The following is a 22,038-nucleotide window of genomic DNA, read 5'->3' as shown; positions in this document are numbered from 1 at the left end:
GATGGCTTAGTGCTTGGCCAATCATTGTGGTTAAAAAGCCATACAGTCTGGGAAGGCTCAAGCTTGATCTCTGGTCTGTCCTCAGATGTCAGCTGGGGTGGCAGCAGGATTGGTACAAGTGCTTTCAGAGCCCCAAAACACTTAAGTAGGATTTCTGCTCCTGACTGCTGTCAAGTGACTGCTGTTGAAAACTGCACTCATAGGGACGTCATGTGAGGATAGGATCTGGCTTGGCGTTGGTTACCCCAAGGGTGAACAGCCTGCCAACTGTCTAGGCTTATGCATGAAGAATGCATGGGTGAGGGCTGCCTGTGCCCATGGTACAATACTCTAACATGAGTTGACATTTTCAAGAAATGAGAGAAAATTGGAAAAGGAATGAATATTCAGAACACTGACATTTTCAATCCATGTCACATAACAATAAATGAATTAACATCATGCTGCATCTAGATGACAGTAAAATCTACATTTTTCCAATTCACAATGGCTTAACATTCTCCATACAGTTTGCTTTCATAATTCATTTTTATGACTAAAAAATTATGAAGACCCATGATATATTTATATCCCATTCATAGCTTTGACAAAACTCATTCACAAGTTTGCCTTTCAAAGACTATTTAGTCAGTTGGCTTGTGGGATACAAACCTTACACCACATGATCTTTATAATGCTTCATCTAAACATTAATAATCAACACTATTTTATTTGACAAAATACACTCAGACTATAACACACCGTTTGCTGCTTGTGGATCACAAGTATCATTGGATGAGCAAATGCAATTGTATCTCCCCTGCACATTTGTGCATTTGCTATTTGCTTGGCATGAACTAGACATAGAACATTCATCAATAGCAGTGCAAGTTTGGCCAGTGCCGGTGAATCCTTGGTTGCACAAGCAATAGAAACTCCCTATGGTGTTGATACATGAAGCTTCTAAATGGCATCCTTGATCGCTCAGCTGACATTCATTGATATCGGTGCATATCTGTCCAATTCCTAGAAATCCTTTCTCACAAGAGCACAGGTAGGAGCCTGGAGTGTTTATACAGTGAGCAAGCCGGTGGCAAGCCCTTTTCATAGCCGAACACTCATCAATATCTGTACAGTTGAATCCATCTCCAACAAAACCTGATTTGCAGGTGCAGGAGAACAAGCCAGGTTGGTTAATACAAAAAGCATCTGAGTGGCAAAGAATGTTATCCATCAAGCATTCGTCAGTATCTACGCACAATGCTCCATTATCTGAAAATCCACTGGTACAGGCACACTGAAAAGAGCCAGCCATATTAATGCATACCTGATTTTCCCGACAAATTGTATTGTTTGAACATTCATCAACATCACTACAGTTATGTCCATCTCCAGTAAAACCAGAAACACACAGACACTGATAGGAGCCCTGTGTATTCAGGCAAGAGGCGTTGTTGTGGCACATGTTGCTAGCTGCACTGCATTCGTTAATGTCCACACACTCTGTTCCGTTTCCAGTAAATCCATCCAAGCATTGACAATCAAACCAACCCCAAAAATTGATGCAGGTAGCATATAGGTGGCAGTCAGATGCATTTGTCATACATTCATCAATATCAATACAGTCAGTCTCATTGCTTTCAAAACCAGCCTCACAATGGCATTCAAATGAGCCCAACGTATTAATGCAATATGAGTCAAAATGACATGAGAAAGGTACATTAGACAGAATGCATTCATTTATGTCTTCACAGTATAGCCCATTTCCTACAAATCCTTCATTGCACTGGCATGTATGAGAGGCTTCAGTGTTAACACAGGTACTGTATATGTGGCACATGGTCTGGTTTTGAACGCACTCATCAATGTCAGAGCATGTAGTCCCATTTCCTTCAAATCCTTCCCTGCACTCACAATGGTAAGTTCCAATAGTGTTGGTGCAAGTTGCCTTTTCATGGCAAATTGAATACTCCAGAGCACACTCGTCAATATCCATGCATTCTGTTCCATTTCCTGAACACGCTTCAATATCTGTACAGTTGTATTCATCAGCAACAAAGCCAATTTTACAGGTACAAAGGAATGAACCAGGTTGGTTAATGCAAAGAGCATTTGAGTGGCAAAGGAACCTATTGACCAAGCATTCGTCAATATCGACACATACTGCTCCACTTTCTGAAAATCCACTGGTACAGGCACACTGAAAAGAGCCGGCTGTATTAATGCATACCCGATGTTCCCAACAAATTGTATTGTTTGAACATTCATCAACATCACTACAGTTATGTCCATCTCCAGTAAAACCAGAAACACACAGACACTGATAGGAGCCCTGTGTATTCAGGCAAGAGGCGTTGTTGTGGCACATGTTGCTAGCTGCACTGCATTCGTTAATGTCCACACACTCTGTTCCGTTTCCAGTAAATCCATCCAAGCATTGACAATCAAACCAACCCCAAAAATTGATGCAGGTAGCATATAGGTGGCAGTCAGATGCATTTGTCATACATTCATCAATATCAATACAGTCAGTCTCATTGCTTTCAAAACCAGCCTCACAATGGCATTCAAATGAGCCCAACGTATTAATGCAATATGAGTCAAAATGACATTGGAAAGATACATTAGACAAAATGCATTCATTTATGTCTTCACAGTATGACCCATTTCCTACAAATCCTTCATTGCACTGGCATGTATGAGAGGCTTCAGTGTTAACACAGGTACTGTATATGTGGCATATGGTGTCATTTTTAACACATTCATTTATTTCATAACACAGAGTTCCATTTCCTTCATATCCTGCCCAGCACGCACAATGGTAGGCCCCGATGGTGTTGTTGCAGGTTGCCTTTTCATGGCAAACTGAATGGTTCAGAGCACAATCATCAATGTCTATGCAATCTGTTCCATTTCCTGAAAAGCCAGATTTACAACTGCAATAGAACGAACCTTGAACATTGATGCAGTTTGCATTCTGATGACAAACAGTCTGGTTGTGACACTCATTAATGTCCAAGCACAGCCCATCAGCATTTACGAATCCTTGTCTACAGGTACATAAATAAGACCCAAGGGTATTGTCACAATCTGCATTTTTGTCACATATAGAGGGTGTCTCACATTCGTTAATATCCACACAACTGAATCCGTCTCCGTAGAACCCTATGTGGCACTCACACTGGAATGAGCCCTCTATATTCTTGCATGTGGCAGAATCATTGCAGGAGTGGGTCATATTGCCAAAGGCACATTCATCGATATCCCAGCATTCAGTTCCATTGCCAGAGAACCCGTGGGGACAGATGCAGTAGAAAGACCCAGCTGTATTGTTGCACATAGCATAGGGATGGCATCCTCCATTGTGACTTTGGCATTCATCAATGTCTATAATTTATTATTGAAATGGATAGTATGAGGTACAAAGAACACAAAGTGAACAACAATTATTTTAGATTTTTGATTAAAAATAAAAAGATCTTCTGTAATCAAACACCATGGAAATATTTCAGAGACTGTTATTTAGGCAAGTGTGAATAAATCATAAATTACATAAACAACTTGAATGCAAAGTTTACATTTGCGAGTGCGTGTGTAATTACTACTGTGACTTATTCTATTATTTGCTTTTTGAGTCTGTAAATAATATAGCTCTCTAACCCATGGTGTGCATCTGTAATCACCTTGGTGTCCTATTCTAGTGTGTGTGCGCATGCGCACGTGCATTTGTGTATGTAAACAATGATACGCTGTGTATATATGAGATGATGTATGGGTAACTTTTACGATTAGACCTCCAATCAGGCATTAGCCAGGTGCTGCGTTACCAGCACTCACTTGACTGTTAATGTGCTGACTCATTTTGCAGGTATATAATGTGTATGAACTCCCAGCCCATACAAGGGACGATGGGTAAATTTAAAAGTATTTGGTCACTTAAAGGTAAGTGGCCACAGATGAGGATATAACGTTTGTTTTCCTTTACAAAATCTGCTAATATTTGAATGCATAGTTCAGCTTTTGGAAAGACTATTTGGATAATAGGATTTCTTGTAGCAGATGGCATAGTTCTGCATGTGGCTAGGTACGTGCACTTCTAACCACAGATGTGGTGTCAGGCTACCAGCAGGTGGGCACAGTCCTCTGGTGCATCCTGACCTGCATTGCATCCTTCAATTGCTCTTCCTCTTCTTCCTCCAAAAAATATAAGTAAAAGGGGAAGGGGGTTACCATTGGGAAACCCACTGTTCCAATATCATGAACATAGCAAAAAACTGCAGTGCCAGAAAACTTGGCATAAAGCCTTCTGACTAACTAAATGACAAAACAATCAGAAGTAGCCACAACATGCTGTTACAAATTTATTATAGCTCTCTCTAAATTCACTTCCTTAACTAGCAGCCTTGGTTTACCATTTTTTTGACTGTGTTACACAGATATAAACAGTAGGAAGTTGCATAGATTTCTAAGTCATTGGGACCTAATTTAATAAAACTGCAAATTGGCAGACACTTCTGGCACCAGTACAAACTTGATCACAGAAGTGGATGGGGTGCTAATTGGCGCAAGCCAGTTTAACAGATTTGCTCCTATTTTTCCAATCATTTGTAGCCACTTTATGGTTGTTTTATCAGGCACAACTGATTGGAAATTTGCATGTAATGTTCTATCCTATTGAACATGTGTGGCTGGTGATGTAGTGTGCATTTACACTAGGGTCCGAGTTTTGGACTAAATATTCACAATGGCACAGTAGAGACATATGTTCCCTTTGATGCTGTAGAACTGGAGGTGCTGCTGCAGGATGCGTACTAAGAAGGGTGGCCTATTTGGGGCAGAAGGACACCTCCAGTAAAATCACATATAATTGCTGCATGGAGGAAGGTCACTGATCGAATCAATGGAGTCACCAAAGTCCTTTGTACCTAGCTGCAAATGAGGAAGTTTACTGGTATCACACACAAAGTAAAGTTAAGTGTGCCCAGCATGTATGCACAATAATGGTTTGGGGTCCCATCAATCATGGCACAAACCTAAGCTGGGAACTGCCACTCACTCTGGGAGGTACCATTTGAAGCAGGTACCATTTGAAGCACTGCGCACAACTATTGCTCTTCTGCAAACTGCATGACACACTTTTCCTGGATGTAGATGGTATAACTTTGTCACAGCCTGTCTTGTGAAGCGGAGATTGTGAGAATTGTCTCTTCCGACATGTTCAGGTATACATAACACAATGTATAAATGTGGGTCCCAGGGTAGTGACAGGTGTGAACAAAATGCCTCAGATGTTGCACCTATAGTTGTTGCCACCATCCCCTCAAACTTCTCCCTGTATTTTCAATTATGCACACATTAGGAACCCTCAAAGAAATACGCAGCCCCGCCATTTTGTATGGTGCAATTTAAATGGATGCACCAACCAAGAGTAATGAATGAAAATATTGGACAGAAAAGAATCCTAAAATAGTGATCCACCCAGCAAAACCAACTAATGCAAAATGCACTAAAATGTACTTGAAAATATCATCTGCCCTTAAGAAGCATACTCGAGAAGCCACTAGTGAGACTTCACAATATCAGCAGACAAGATCTGTGGCTTTACACAGTTCAGCAGAGCAAAATTCCCCTGACTCTGGATTTAGACTGTAATTTCAGTATCCTGTTTAGAGTAGATGGAAAGGACACCACCACAGCCTGGTTGCACATTGCACAGGAGGGCACAAGCAAGGATGTCATCAGGAGGACCAGGCTGCAGTGGCGCAAACCCTTCAATGATCTCAGTAGATCACGAAACGTTACTGCAAAGCCACACTCAACCTCATCCTGCTGTGCCACTCATCACATCCCCATCACTCTGCCTTCCCTACCCTACTCCTGCACATCTTTACTCACACCAATTTACCTTGCACCTCCACCCATCCCTCTCTATCTACATTATCACTTCCCCATCTCACTAGCCACCCCTCACACTCACCCTCATCCTACTGCAAGCATACCAACTAACAACACACAAGGGTAGGCACTTGGGTGGTTTAGCCAATGTTCATGTGAAGTTTCTGGTAATGTGCTGTCAAACATTAAAATCTTTATTTTCAACACTTTGCGTTCTTGGACAGATTTGTATGTACCTTTGAAAGTGTCTTAGTGAGTTGCAGTGAATGATGAGACATAACGTTCCCCCCCCACCGGCAATGGTGAAAGGAATGGCTTGGACATTGTAGGGATGATGATGCCTTGTGTCCAGTGCATCAGTTGATTGCGGAGAAGGGTGGTGTGGTTGTTAGTGATGCTGGTGTGCCCGGGTGATGCTGGTGTTGGGGCTGATCATTTTGGGATTCTGAGGACCAAGATGAGATTTTTTCAAGGGCACCGATGCTGATGGAATAGATGGCAGGTGAGGTTGAGATGACAGAAGTAATCTGTCAATGTTGAGATAGGTTGTTCCAAGGAGGTGACAGTAGATAGAGAGATTACTCCAAACTCTTTAAAAGTGCATAAAGCTCAAAAGTGGGTTCTAAATACTGAAGGCTGAAGCTTCTGAGATTGGAAACTGACCAGCTGTAAAATGGCAGGTTTTAAACCATTTTTGCAGCTGTCACTTATTGATAAAAACGGAGAGTTGTTCAGAACCTGACATACTTACCTGGCGTGATCCCCGAGCGACAGGAACCTCGTGGAAAACTTGACAAAATGCTTTGATCCTGGGAAAATGGGGATTTAATTACTTTAAACACCCTCCTAATAAGCACAATTGAATGACCCACCGCTTAGTGCTGTGTCTGCAAAGCATAGGCAGCAACGGGCACTTGGGAAACTGACAAGAAGGCGGGTTCCGAGTGGGATACCGGACCACTGTCAATCTTTTTGATTTTGACAGCGGACCCGCCTCCAAACCCACCCTCTGAGCGCCGGCAAAATTCAGCCCGATGTGTGTGACATGATGTAGGATCCCAATTCATTATGTATGTGCAAGATTATGTTGTGTTCTATCTTATTTTGTATGTGTTAGATGTTCTCAGGTCCTATTGTATGTGTGTGTAAGTGTGAGAAAAAGGCCGCGATTTCCCCAACCTTGGCGGGTCCGGTGCGGGCGACTTCAGTGGCGGGTCCCGACCCCGCTGCTGGCTCCAGCCCGCTCTGTGAAATGATTTTACGATGATTGGGCTTGTTAAGCCCGCCCAGCCCGTTTGCAGGCCAATTGAAGGAAGCAGTTCTGATGACGTCATTTGATGACGTGTCATCAGCTGGTTTCCTTAAAGGGACCATACGCAAATTGATTTTGACAGTTGTGCTGTCAGTATTCTGCAGCATTGAGGTGCTGCAAACACTGACAAGCACTGCACAGAGGTGCACAGCTGCACCCAGGCTCTGCCATGACTCCCTCCATATGCATATGCTTATGGAGGGAGTCACAGCACGCAGGGAGGTTCTCTTCCCTTCCAATGGGCAGAAGAGGCCTCCCCAGGACATCAACGCAGACAGGAGGGCACAAGCAGGGATGTTGTCAGGAGGACCAGGCTGCAGTGGTGCAAACCTTTCAATGATCTCAGTAGATCACGAAACGTTACTGTAAAGCCACACTCAACTTCATCCTGCTGTGCCAATCACATCCCCATGACTCTGCCTTCCCTACCCTACTCCTGCACATCCTTAGGCACACCAACTTACCTTGCACCTCCACCCATCCCTCTCTATCTACATTATCACTTCCCCATCTCTCTAGCCACCCCTCACACTCACCCTCATCCTGATGCAATCATACCAACTAACAACACAAAAGGATAGACACTTGGGTGCTTTATCCAATGTTCATGTAAAGTTTCTGTTAATGTGGTGTCAAACAGTGAAGCTTTTATTTTCAACGCTTTGTGTTCTTGGACAGATTTGTGTGCACCTTTGGAAGTGGCTTAGTGAATTGCAGTGAATGGTGAGACATAATGGCACCCCCAGCAATGGTCATGAGTGTGAAAGGAATGGCTTGGGCATTGTTGGGATACTTTATAGTGTTGGTGTGGGGTGGTGCCAACCTAGCGCATTATGTGGCAGGCAGAGTGTACAGTGTCAAGTGAAGTAAATCTGGCCATGGTGAGGCCATCCCTGGCCTCCTGGGCAGTATTGTGGTCGGGTGCTGATGCCCTTTGTCCTGTGCAGCATCAATTGATTGCGGAGAAAGTTGGTGTTGTTGTTGGTGCTGCTGGTGTTAGGGCTGATCGTGGTGGGATTCTGAGGACCAAGGTAAGATAGTTTCAATGGCACCGATGCTGATGTAATAGATGGCAGGTGAACTTGAAATGACAGAAGGGATCTGTCAATGGTGAGAGAGGTTGTTCCAATGAGGTGGCACTGGATACAGAGTTTACTTCAAACACTTGCAGCCTGCATAAAGCTCAATCTGTCTTCCAAATGCAGTAAGCAACAGCTTTTGAGCTTGGAAAGTGAACCAATCTGAGATGGGAGCTTGTATAGCACATTTGCAGCTGTCAAGTAATGAGATGATCCCATGGTAATACAACTCCCAACCTCCTTACCTGACGTGATCCCCGAGCAGCATGGACCCCCATGGGCGACTTCGTAAAATGGTAGGTTGAGCTCAAAATACTTTTTAAGGGGCTGTTAACAAGGTCATAATGACTTGAATTGCCTCCCCCGCTGCTGCGTGTGGGGTCTGTTCAGTGTTGACAGACCCGACATTTGGGAAGGTGCCGTGGTGGCAGGTTGACAGCGGGTTTCTGACCCGCTATCAAAAATAACATTTCCCACCCGACCCGCCACCGATCGCGCCCGCTGTCCCCCCCGAAAAATTCCCCCCAAAGAAAGATAACGTAGGGCCCATTCTTATGTGTGTGTGTATGTGTAGTAAAACGTCCCAAGGCACTTCACAGGAGCATTATCAGGCAAAATTTGACACCGAGCCACATAAGGAGATATTAGGAAAGGTGACCGAAAGCTTGAAGGTACGTGAGTGGAGGTATATATGGAGGGAGAGGAGGCCTCTGCTAGGCCCTCTCCCTTCATTCCTTGACCTTGGGGCCACTACACTGGAACTACCGTCACCTTCCACGTGGCGGTCCTGGGAAGCAGTGGTTATTAGGGCAGCCGGGAGGAAAAGGGCCAGGGAACAGGCTCCATCCACACGACATTTGCCAGTGGCACGCAGGGAAGAGGTGGTCCTGATAAGGACCAGAGGAGGGAAATTGAAGTAGCGACAGTGAGGCCTCACCACCCGAATTTGCTTCATTCTACGCCACAATCCCATTGTATTTTGAGGAGTATTTTTTGGTATTCTGTGTGCATATGTGAGGTGATGCAATGTGCTATGATATTCTGTATGTATGTGTGAGGTGATGTAGTGTGCTATGATATTCTGTATGTATATGTGAGGTGATGTAGTGTGCTATGATATTCTGTATGTATGTGTGAGGTGATGCAATGTGCTATGGTATTCTGTATGTATATGTGAGGTGATGCAATGTGCTATGATATTCTGTATGTATGTGTGAGGTGATGTAGTGTGCTATGATATTCTGTATGTATGTGTGAGGTGATGCAATGTGCTATGATATTCTGTATGTATGTGTGAGGTGATGTAGTGTGCTATGATATTCTGTATGTATGTGTGAGGTGATGCAATGTGCTATGGTATTCTGTATGTATATGTGAGGTGATGTAGTGTGCTGTGATATTCTGTATGTATATGTGAGGTGATGTAGTGTGCTGTGATATTCTGTATGTATGTGTGAGGTGATGTAGTGTGCTGTGATATTCTGTATGTATATGTGAGGTGATGTAGTGTGCTGTGATATTCTGTATGTATGTGTGAGGTGATGTAGTGTGCTGTGATATTCTGTATGTATGTGTGAGGTGATGTAGTGTGCTGTGATATTCTGTATGTATATGTGAGGTGATGTAGTGTGCTGTGATATTCTGTATGTATGTGTGAGGTGATGTAGTGTGCTGTGATATTCTGTATGTATGTGTGAGGTGATGTAGTGTGCTATGATATTCTGTATGTATGTGTGAGGTGATGCAATGTGCTATGGTATTCTGTATGTATGTGTGAGGTGATGCAATGTGCTATGGTATTCTGTATGTATATGTGAGGTGATGTAGTGTGCTGTGATATTCTGTATGTATGTGTGAGGTGATGTAGTGTGCTATGATATTTTGGCTGGAATTCTCCTCTGTGAGCCTGCCCAGAATTCAGTAGGATTGTGGCAGAGATAAAGGAAAATGCAGGCCTCACTGCCCGACCTATACCCCCCACTCAGAGTGCTGCTGGTCTCTCCTAGCCCACCTGCCACATGAAAGGGAAATAGCCTTTCGGCAGCCTCCTCTCCTTCCAGTCTGGCCCCCAACACTTACCTGCTAAAGGCCCCGGTTTTGGTCAAGCCCTTCAATGGGATAGCTGATCTGATCTTCTGAGGTCTTCGGGGGTCTGCTCTCTCACCGGCTCTTCTGGTGCTGCAGCATTGTCATCACTGCAGCAATGTCAATATTTCCCACTTCACACTGGAGAACTCCTTCTTGGCAGTGGGAATCCCCCGGGGCCCATTGTGCATTGATATTAAGACTGAGTTGGGGTCGATTTGGAGGAGCAGACTGAAATCCTGAAGAGGATTATCCAGGCCTCAGTGTATGTAGGAAGTGTTGAAGTGTTTTATCATTGTGTGCGCGCGCGTGTGTATATAAAACAACAACAACTTGCATTTATATAGCGCCTTTAACGAAGTAAAACGTCCCAAGGCGCTTCACAAGTGCGTTATCGAACAAACTTTGACACCGAGCCACATAAGGAGATATCAGGACAAATGACCAAAAACTTGGTCTAAGAGGTAGGTTTTAAGGAGTGTCTTAAAGGAGGAAAAAGAGGTAGAGAGGCAGAGAGGATTAGGGAGGGAATTCCAGAGCTTAGGGCCTAGGCAGCTAAAGGCACAGCCGCCAATGGTGGAGCGACTAAAATAGGGGATGCACATGAGGCCAGAATTGGAGGAGCGCAGAGATCTCAAAGGCTTGTAGGGCTCGAGGAGGTTACAGAGATAGGGAAGAGCAAGACCATGGAGGGTGTTATAAATCTCATCATTATAAAGAAACTACTCATGAAATAACACTGGACGGCCAGCTGGTGGCGCCGTCCAAGGAGTATAAATACGCGGGCGTGGGCCCAGCTTGCCCAGGGACATTTTGTAAGACAGGAACTAGTGAAGTACAACTAGACCTCCATGTTCTGAGACAAGTTGATTAAAGCCTTGCTTTATACTCAAACCAAGTGCGTAGTGAGTTTTATTACGTCAGAGGGATTTGAAAACAAGGATGAGAATTTTTAAAAGTGAGGCATTGCTTAACCAGGATCTAATGTAGGTCAGAAAGCACAGGGATCATGGGTGAACAGGACTTGGTGTGAGTTAGGATATGGGAAGCAGAGTTTTGGATGAGCTTAAGTTTATGGAAGGTGGAAGATGGGAGGCCGGCCAATGATATGGTGTTCTATCCAATCATGTGTATATGTGTCAGGTTTTGTAAATGTGCGTGTGTGTGTGTGCATGCGTGTGTGTGTATGTGCCTGTGTGTATGTGCCTGTGTGTATGTATGTGAGATTGATGTGAAGACCTATGATGACCATTGTGTATCTGTAGTCACTGCAATGTCCTATCATACTGTGAATATCCATAATCATTACCCTTCCCTACCTAAAGATGGATATACTTGCCATAGAGGGAGTACAACGAAGGTTCACCAGACTGATTCCTGCGATAGGGGTTTGCCCTTTGAGGAGAGATTGAGTAGACTAGGCCTATATTCTCTAGAGTTTAGAAGAATGAGAGGTGATCTCATTGAAACATACAAAATTCTTACAGGGCTTGACAGGGTAGATGCAGGGAGGATGTTTCCCCTCATTGGGGAGTCTAGAACCAGGGGTCACAGTCTCAGAATAAGGGGTCGGCCATTTAGGACTGAGATGAGGAGAAATTTCTTCACTCAGAGGGTGGTGAATCTTTGGAATTCTCTACCCCAGAGGGTTGTGGAGGCTCAGTCGTTGAGTATATTCAAGGCAGAGATCGATAGATGTTTGAATATTAAGGGAATCAAGGGATATGGGGATAGTTCAGGAAAGTGGAGATGAGGTAGAAGATCAGCCATGATCTTATTGAATGGCAGAGCAGGCTCGAAGGGCCAAATGGCCTACTCCTGCTCTTATTTCTTATGTTCTTATGTCCCAACCTATCCGTGTGTGTCTGTGTGAGAAATCCATGAAATGTCCTGTCCAATTTGCATGTGAGTTTGAGAGATCATCCTATGCTACATTGCAAATGTCTATAATCACTGCAGCACCCTATACTACTATGTATACTTGCGAATACTATTGGAGCAGAGGATTAGTAATATTCCTACACTATGTTGGCATTTGTCAACATCTGTGCATATCTGTTCACAACCTAGTAATCCCTTCTCACAACAGCACATTTTTTGGTCCTGGCACTCTTCAATGTCTATACAACTGAATCTCTAATAATTTTAATTTAAAAAACTGTTTATATGTATACTTCTAAGACATTATACAGATTGTTGGATACCCAACAATAAGCTATGCATATACCAGTTACTGTTTTGGTACAAGGTGCATCTAATATTACAAATAATTATAGCATGGTACTGCTTGCTATTAGATCCCAAGGCCTCTTTATATTCATTTTGCTATTTTTAAAGTGCATGAATAAACTATAGTTAATACTAAAATGGTAGTTAATCATACCACTAGCGAAGACAAGTGGCAAGTGGAAGAATCAACAAAAAGTCAAAATGAATGTTTTCAACATTCTGAGCTGAGTGAGTGGACCTGGTTAACCAAATGCAGCATTTCTACTGCTTCTGCAGTGATTTGATGCAGCATTCTGAACCACAACACTAGGGCTGGCACATGCAGCCAGCCATTAACCACATGTGGAGATATCAAAGGGCAGAAACGGCTCAACATAATAACAGTGCAATGCAAAACAAGGTGATGGAAAAACATAAACCACACAATTAATTCACAATCCAATAATGCACAATGTCACTCTTAGAATAGTTACTAACAGCCAATGTAAAACCATAACCATGTTCACCTGAAAGCTGCCAAGACCGACGTTGCTTATATTATCAGAATCTGGCATCTGCAGGAATCTTTTGACATAATGACTTTGTGACTGAAGCAAACTTACCAGAGCAATTTTTCCCATCACCATTAAAACCATTCAAACAGTCGCACTGATAACTGCCTACATTGTTGATGCAATGGGCGAATTGGTGACACTTCTGTCCGGCTGTGGAGCATTCATCAATATCTGTTGGTCCAAAGAAAGTTAGAAAGTTATCAAAAGAATAAATTCACAATGATATTATGCAACACTTTGTACCAGTATCCACAAATACGCCACCAAAAACACTGAATTTACTCACCGTTTTTGCCATTTCAGTGGCGCAGAATTGGTGCAACCTGATTTTAAGGCCTGCAAATCAGGGTGGTGGCCATTTTTATTCATTTTCCGCTCCAAAATCTATGTGCCTGAGTTCCCAATGCTTGTTTGGGATTCCCTACGAACCGCCGGCTGAGCCCCCATAGAGCTCATTTACATTTGTTTAAATAAAGGCCAGTGATGTTGGGGTACTGGAATCCTTTAATCTACATTTGCAATGCACTGGGGTAACTTAGAATGGGATAAATAAGGCATACATGTATCCAGGAACAGCTGAGACTGACAGAAATCAGAAGCTTCTGAGCCTGACGTATGCAGGAATTTGACTACAGATTACTGGGAAAGTGCTTTTGGAGCTGCTTTTCATTTGGCTTTTCATCCAGATAGCATTTGACGTCTCCAATTTGCCTGTGGAATTGAGACCATTTCTGCCTGGACCCACAGTGAGCAGTTCTGAGGACCAGGTACAGGATTCCCAATGGGCGTTTCTTTGCCACTTCTTTTCCTAACTTGGCCTAAATCTTTCTTCCTCTGCCAGGAGAATGCACGGCTGCTTAGAAGGAGGGTATGGGCATGACAGTGTGCAGAAGTTACACCATGGTGGGATGGGTTAAACCCAAAATAACCTAATCGCCAAACTTGCCGGCTCTATCTGGGGAGCAACTGCCTCTATTTTATGTTTATCTACACTTTACACTTCAGTTGCGGAATATCGCCCACCCGTTTGGACTCGCTCACCACACACTAAGCTGGTGAATACTCAATTGCATGCTGCTATGCGTCTTGTGTCAGGCATGTTGTGCCCAACTACCCTTCCATGGTTACCAGTCCTCTGCAACAGAGCTCCTCCACATCTTTGTTATTCAGGTGCAGTAACAAAATTGATGAATAGATTTTGTGACAAAATCATGTTGCCAATTCACTCTGATTTGTTCTATCCACCGACAGCATCTCTTTGAGACAACCCAATATGGTCAACCTTTCCTGATTCCTTTGACTTTTCCTTACCAACTCACTGGCGTGAAGATTGGACACCAGATGTTCCTATAAATTACCATATCATCTCTGACCCTAAAGACTGTCAACACGGATTCAACTGGCCACGTCGTAATTGGGCGCTTCTCAACCGCTTTTAAACTGGACAGGGAGAGTGGCCTAGACATTCGATCACGCCCAAAAATGGACAACGGGTTGCCAGTGGAGGAGGCTAAGCTCTACTTCAAGCCCCTTCACCTTTCGAAGAAAGCATGCTGGCCATCATGGGCAGTGGCAGAGTCATGATCGTGGCGACTGGCAACTCTGGAAGAGATATCGCGTAGGGTTTCTTCACACCTTATCTTCTATTTCCCATATTACTTCTATCTCACCCTACACATGCTACATGACAAACTGCAGATGCTTTCAGCAGCCGCTCGCTCTCTCTCTGCTCTCCCTTCACACTAAAGGCTAACCCTGGTCCCTTTCTTTTATTTCAGGTGCTGAAGACGTGGCCATACCTATGACATTGAGCAAGAAGAAGCCAGTCCTCCTGATAATGCAGTGTCACTAGATTTCACCCTCACAAGCACCAGCTCAGATACTGGCACTTCGCATACTTTAGAGGCTAGGCTAGAGGAGAGGTTTTCACATGATGAAGCACCCATCAAAAATGTGCAGGAGCTAGAGCAGGGGAATAGGACGCCACAGGCGCCAGCCCACCAGAGGGCAAGATCGCATACTAACTCTGCTGCAGAGGACTCAGATGCTGATTTTGAAGGCCTAGCCTACAAAAGAAGGCTCATGGGCATATACTAGGAAATGCTAGGTGCCCTGGGCAGCCTGCCAATGAGCTTGAGCACAGAATCGCAGAGCATGGAGGAGTCCTGCTCCAACTTGTTTCCGTGCTTCGCGCAGAGGATGGGGACCATTCTATCCAACATGGGCTGAGTGGTCAGCTCCATCAACACAACAGTGGCACCCACCATCGTGGAGCCTCTCCTAACAGCTCTCACAGTTGCCATGGAAACTCAGACGGCTGCTTCCTTGGCTCTGGGAGCCAGTGTTGACAGGGGCTTCCAGAACATCATGTCACTCCTGCACTCAGTTCTCACACATAGCCAGAGAAGTGTTGAGGTGCAGTCCCAAGAGAGTGTCCTTGGCTCCATGGGAGCAGTACCCGCTGTCCTCTCTCAGGACAAAAGCATGCCTGCTCCCCTACCACCCACTCCGCCTGTACCCTTGTTGGTGCCACTCAGCCAGCTGAGCTAGACTGCTCTGGCCCACGCCAAGATGCTGCAGCCGGGCCCTCAAGCCCCAGAGCTGCTTGAGGTCACCCACCATGGCCATGTGGTATCAATAGAAGCTCAGTAGCCTTATAAGCTGTAGTCACTGGTGAAACACTTCATAGGAGAACTAGGATAGGTAAACGAGCATATGACAGGCACGAAGGACTTGCACAAGGGTGATTCATAATTATTTCTGTTAGCTAGAGATGGTATAACATTTGACAGACTTTATGGCAGGTGAGCTCCCAAAATACCTGTAATGCCGGTGCCACGACATTTAATAAGAGTGTAAGGAATATTGCCAAGCTCTGTGGGCCAGCAGAGAATATCAGGACGCGTGTAAGCAACTTTGATTTGAAAGCTGCTGGTCAATTTCAAAGTTCCTGAACTGTTTGTGAATGTCTCAGAAATTAACATTTAATAAGGGGGTGATTCAAAGAAGGAAATATATCTGCTGAGTACAGTTGGTCTGAAAGTCTCGAGTTCTCTAAAGAAGATACTCAACGAGATTCCTTTTTTACCAATGTACATTAAAACAGTGCTGCAGGTCAAACAGCAGTGGATGGAGACAGATGGAAGATGACCCCCGAACTGCTGCTTGAACTGCCCGAAATAGCTGGCTTGCTGAATACGGTTTAAGCAGGGCCATTGTAATTGACGCCAATGGTAATGTCAAATGTTCAGTGCTATTTGCCCGATATAGGCAGCTGCCCGGGATAAGGGGGCACGGTGTAAGTGTTGGGGATTGTAGTTTTTTTTTAAGGCAGATCCCATCCTAAGAAATGACAAAAAGCAAAAAAAGAGCAATAAATAATAACTATATACCTGTGCATGAAGATCCATTCTTAATGAAGCCAATTTTGCAGACACAGTTATATGAGCCAGGTATGTTTACACAAGCTGTGGAATTGTCTGGGCAAATATCTTCCTCCCTACATTCATCTACATCAACACAGTTTGAATTACTGGCCTGAAATCCAACATCACACACGCATTGATAGATGTTGCCAGCACGATGGCACAGTGCCCGATCATGGCAAGGTGGTGCACAACTATTACTCGGTGTCACACAACTGTCATTGACTACAAGAGTACCATTGGTACAGGAGCAAACATATGATCCCAATGAATTGATGCAAATGGTGCCTGAGGGACACGTATTGTTTAGGCTACATTCATTTATATCTTCACAGTGCTGATCATCCTCTCTGAAGCCTTCTTGACAGTGACAGATGTAACTTCCTGCAGTATTAATGCACAAAGTATTTGCATGGCAGATGCTAGAGGAGTTGCATTCATCCGTGTCTTTGCAAATGAAGCCATTTCCTTCAAACCCCAAACTGCACTCACAGATGAATGAGCCAAAAGTATTAGAACACGTAGCATTCTGATCACATGGATTGTTGAGGCATTCATCAATGTCATTACAACTGATGCCATTTGCCTTTGAAAACCCAGATTTGCATTGACAACGATAAGATCCTAAAGTGTTGAAACACTGCTCATTTGACTGACAGAGTGCACTAATTATCTTGCATTCGTCAATGTCTATACAAATGGTGCTGTTTACAAGTTTGAATCCATCAGGACATACACAAAAGAAAGATCCCAGTGTGTTTGTACATGTTGCATTGTTCAAACAGCCACCATTGTTAACCTTGCATTCATCAATATCTTCACATTGTAAGTTTCCATCACCATTAAAACCTATTTTACAAGTGCATGTGTAGGTCCCAACTTGGTTTGTACAAATGCCGTTTGAGTGACACCCTCCATTGTTTATGAGGCATTCATCAATATCCTTGCACACAGTACCATTTCCGTTATAACCCCTATTGCAACTGCAAGAAAAGGATCCTTGGAGATTGGTGCAGATGGCATGACTGTCACAGACACCAGTAGAGCATTCATCAACATCAACACACTTGCTGCCATTCATGATGAAACCATTGCCACAATCGCAATCATAAGAACCTTCTGTATTAATGCAGGAAGACACAGCAGGGCAGTTTGCAATCCCATTGCACTCATCAATATCAGAACAAGTAGTCCCATCTCCTGTGAAGCCTGATTTACAGTTACAAATGTAGCTGCCCAAAAAGTTCTGACAGTTTGCTTGAGGATGGCAATCGTTTGTGCCGGCACACTCATTGATGTCTACACAAGTCAATCCATTTCCCGTAAATCCTGTCTTACATCTGCAGCTGTAAGAACCTGGTTGGTTGGTGCAGTTAGAAAATGGACTACAGAACTGATGAGCGCACTCATCAATGTCAGTACATTTGTTATCACGTGCATAAAAACCCGTGGAACATGTACACTGGTATGAGCCTGGTAGATTCTTGCATCCTTTCCATCCTTGTGCTGATGAACAGATTCCTGGTCTCTGCATGCATTCATCTATGTCCAAACACAAGTATATGCCATTTCCTTTATATCCTGGATTGCAAGTGCATATGTGCGAGCCATGAGTGTTGGTGCATGTTGCATTCCAGTGACAGATGCCAGGCTGTGTACACTCATCGACATCATTGCAAGTGAACCCATTGCCAGAGAACCCCACATTGCAATGACAATTCCAACGTCCAGCTGTGTTGAAGCAAGTGGCACTATTGTGACAACCACCATTGTTTGTAAAACATTCATCTACATCATTACAGTCAATTCCATCTCCTGTGTACCCAGGTTTGCACAGGCAGTTGTAAGCACCTGGATAATTCACACAAGCTGCCTTTGCATGACAATCATGTACATTTGCTGCACACTCATCAATATCAGTGCACTGTGTTCCATTTCCAAGGTAACCTGTTTTGCACACGCAGTAGTAGCTCCCATCAAAAGTATTCTGGCACTCTGCGTGCATATGGCACACAAGATCAGTGTTGCCACAGTTATTCACATCAGCTGAAAAATAATACAATATATTAAAACAAATTTGTTTTTATCTTTTACTGTGTAACATATAGCAATACAATATTGCCATACAGAAATCTATAACCATACAAAAGAGTTTATATTTAAGCAACAACAGTTAAGCATCCAATTACTTAATGTCACTCTCCAGATAGAATTACATTTAGCTCCATTTATAATGGATGTGCTTATAGCAGACAATCACATATATTGGACAAATTCAGAAAACCAAAGCCAATCTGTGTTGTGCTGATTTTAAATGTATTATTTTAAAGGCATATTAAAATCAGGTTAAAGAGTCAAAACATCTAATCATTACATTCCTTGCCCGTTCCCAATATATGCAGAAGTGCTGACTTAGAGGACCCAATATTCCTCTCTGTAGTGCCCAGGGAATGCTCATTTCCCAGGTGCTAAAGAAAGAGAAAACAGGAATGGAGACCCATTCCGCTAAATGGGCGGAGCAGGGCCTGTGCTTGAAATAGCAACAGGCCGAGTGTTGAAATGTTAATGAAGTGGGAGGGGGCATAACCAGTACTCCCGCCTCACATTCTTTGTCCTATGAGAAAGTGGCGCAATCTTCCAGTGGTGCCCAAGATGCTGGTGTTCCTCCAGGCCCCACAAAGAAAGTCACGATCTTCACTACCCTGAACTCTCCCCTTTCCTTCCCATGAGACCCTCCCAAAACCCCTTCCCAGGCCCTTTGGTCTTCCCCTGCTGGTACCACTCAGCACCTTCTTCCATTTGTTCCAGGTGGGAAGTGGATCAGCGGCATTTAAATGCGGCCTGGAAAGTAAAATACTCCAGGCCTGAAACCTGCCCACCTGACACTCACTCCATCTCCCGCACGCCTGAAACCCACTCCGAGTTAAAATCAACTGCCATGTTAGCATTTAAGAATAGATTATATATGTGGGTGAAGGAAAATGGAATAAAGGGATATGGAAATAGGACGGCACCTGGGATTAGGACTACTGCTCATATGGAGGATAAACACCAACACAGACTGGTTGGGCCAAACAGTTTATCTCCGTATTGTAATTTCTATGTAATCAGCTATTTTTTCTGGGCTATAACAGCAATCCATTCTTAAACAAAGTTTCCATCTAATATATGGAATTTCATCATTATGCTAACTGTAAATATGCTATCTCTGCTGCCTGTATCCACCTCACACCAAGTCCCATTGACCCATCACCACTGTGCTCACTGGCAACACCTCAATATTAAAATTCTCATCTTTGTTTTCAAATCTCTCATTGGCATCGCCCTTCCCTATCTCTATAACCTCCTCCAGCCATACAACCCTCCGAGATCTCTGCGCTCTTCCAATTCGAGCCGCTTACGCATCCCCGATTTTCATTGCTCCACCATTGGAGGCCATGCCTTCGGCTGCCCAGACCCTAAGTTCTGGAATTCCCTCCTAAGCCTCTCTGCTTGTCTACCTCTCTCTCCTCCTTTAAGACACTCCCTAAAACCTACCTCTTTGACAAAATTTATGGTCACCTATCCTAATATCGCCTAATGTGGCTGGGTGTCAAATTTTATTTGCTAACGCTACTGTGAAATGCCTTGGAAGGATTTACTATGTTAAGGCGCTATATAAATGCAAGTTGTTGTTGTATCTATTTGTAAATAAGATCTATTATAAAGTCAAACATGTCTTGTCTCTTACCTGCGAATACTGTGCATGTGCTCATCCAAATTAATATTCCGCATGATATAACAGTGCTGCAAAAGAGAAATATTGTAGATTTTAACATTACTTTTTTTGCAATCTGGAGAAATGTACAGAAGTTTACAGAGAAAAGCTGGGATTGTCAGACAATATATTGATCAATGCCATATGTTATCCATTACTATCACATAAATTTGTTGGCCCAGAAATTCGGGTCCCCACGGGTGAGTACGCGCTGGGTACTCACGTGTAGGCCCAACGAAAGTGCCGGTTTCGTGCATGCACTGCGCATGCGCGGGAAACCGGGACTTCCGTTCCCTTAAAGGAAGGGGTTCACAGGTCGAACGCGTGCGCCGGAGAGGCAGCGCGTACGCCTGGAACTTCCGTTTTTTTTGCAGCTTTCTCCGGGAGGGTAAGTCTCCAGGAGCAACGCTTGTAAAAAGCAGTCGCAAGGCCTGCTTTTAACAAGGTAAGTGGTGAATTAAGTAAAATTAAAACATTTTTTCCACAGGTTTATTATTTTTAAATACTTTAAATAAAGGTAAGTTTATTTTTAGCCCCGTTAGAAACTGTAATTAATTTTTTCAAAAATTTAAATTATTGTTTAAAATAGTTATTTTATGTAATTTATAGTTATTTTAAAAATGTGATTTAAAAAAAAAATTATTTGAAGTTTTAGTTATGTTTTGGGGCTGAATTGTATTTATAGTTTTGACAGCTCTTCCTGTCAAATTTATGAATGAAGCATTCCCTGCTACCATTGGCTCTCCATGGCCCACGTGATCCCAGGGGACGCTTCGAACTAACTGCGCCCCCGGGATACGCAAGCACTGTGCGCCAGCAGTTGGAGGAGGCCAAGGATCAGAATCCCACGCGGGCCCACAGCACAACGGCCGGCGAGCTAGGTAAGTGCAGGTCGGAGGCTTGCACCCGCGGGAAGCCTCCGACCTGAATTTCTGGGCCGTTATCTTACAAAATCATTGTAGGCTAAATTGGATAGCCACCAAAAATGGGCACAGGGATCGCGATGCACAATTACCCCGCGCCTGTTCAATGTAATGCAGGCAGCATGCCATCTTCGTGCTGCCTGCTTATTATAATAATTGCTGCATAGAGCCAGCACTAACTGCACTGTTCATTGGCTGCATGCATCAGCAGGAGGCCCAATATAGTTACTTGCTAGCTCTACTTAAAGCTAGCCTGCATCTTTTTAAGGACAGGTGCATTAGTGGCTGCTGGAGGTGCTGACATCATTCGGAATAGTGCTGTGCAACAAAGAACAATGGCTGACCATGGGAGAGAGCGTGCACCAAGGTTTGCTAATCCTACACTGGAGGTCTTGCTGGAGGAGATGGAGAGGAGAAGCAATGTCCTGTATCCACAGGGGGACAGAAGCCCCTCCAGACACACAATGAGAAGGCAGTGGGAACAGGAGGTAACTGCCAAGAGTTTAGCGCCGACGACCTAGACCAACATAAGGTCAGAAATGGGGATGTTCATTGATGACTGCACAGTGTTCAGCGCCATTCACAACTCCTCAGATAATAAAGCAGTCCATGCCCGCATGCAACAAGACCTGGATGACGTTCAGGCTTGGGCTGATAAGTGGCAGATAACATTTGCGCCACACAAGTGCCAGGCAATGACTATCTCCAACAAACAAGAGTCTAACCACCTCCCCTTGACATTCAACAGCATTTCCCTCGCCAAATCCCCCACCATCAACATCCTGGGGGTCACCATTCAC

General features: G+C 43.9%; 2 protein-coding genes across 2 annotated transcripts; both read right to left on the bottom strand.

Moving 5' to 3' along the window:
* Positions 1 to 724: 724 nt before the first annotated feature.
* Positions 725 to 4,159, bottom strand: LOC147121046 (uncharacterized). The gene has a single exon (XM_085980373.1). The coding sequence runs from the start codon at positions 3,317 to 3,319 to the stop codon at positions 731 to 733; it is 2,589 nt and encodes an 862-aa protein (XP_085836499.1). The 5' UTR covers positions 3,320 to 4,159; the 3' UTR covers positions 725 to 730.
* A 12,358-nt stretch (positions 4,160 to 16,517) lies between these two features.
* On the bottom strand, positions 16,518 to 18,568 carry LOC147121045 (uncharacterized). The gene has a single exon (XM_085980374.1). It carries the CDS (start codon positions 18,561 to 18,563, stop codon positions 16,518 to 16,520), a length of 2,046 nt encoding a protein of 681 aa, XP_085836500.1. The 5' UTR covers positions 18,564 to 18,568.
* Positions 18,569 to 22,038: the final 3,470 nt, after the last annotated feature.

This window comes from Somniosus microcephalus, chromosome 3, assembly GCF_052327205.1.
Source record: "Somniosus microcephalus isolate GS21.2 chromosome 3, FLI_Smic_1.0, whole genome shotgun sequence".
In the NCBI taxonomy this organism is placed as follows: Eukaryota; Metazoa; Chordata; class Chondrichthyes; order Squaliformes; family Somniosidae; genus Somniosus; species Somniosus microcephalus.
This window is presented reverse-complemented; position numbering and strand designations above follow the sequence as displayed.

Coding starts and splice junctions, on each gene's coding strand:
- LOC147121046 (XM_085980373.1), bottom strand. CDS start 3,319: ATGTGCAACAATACAGCTGGGTCTTTCTACTGCATCTGTCCCCACGGG.
- LOC147121045 (XM_085980374.1), bottom strand. CDS start 18,563: ATGCACGCAGAGTGCCAGAATACTTTTGATGGGAGCTACTACTGCGTG.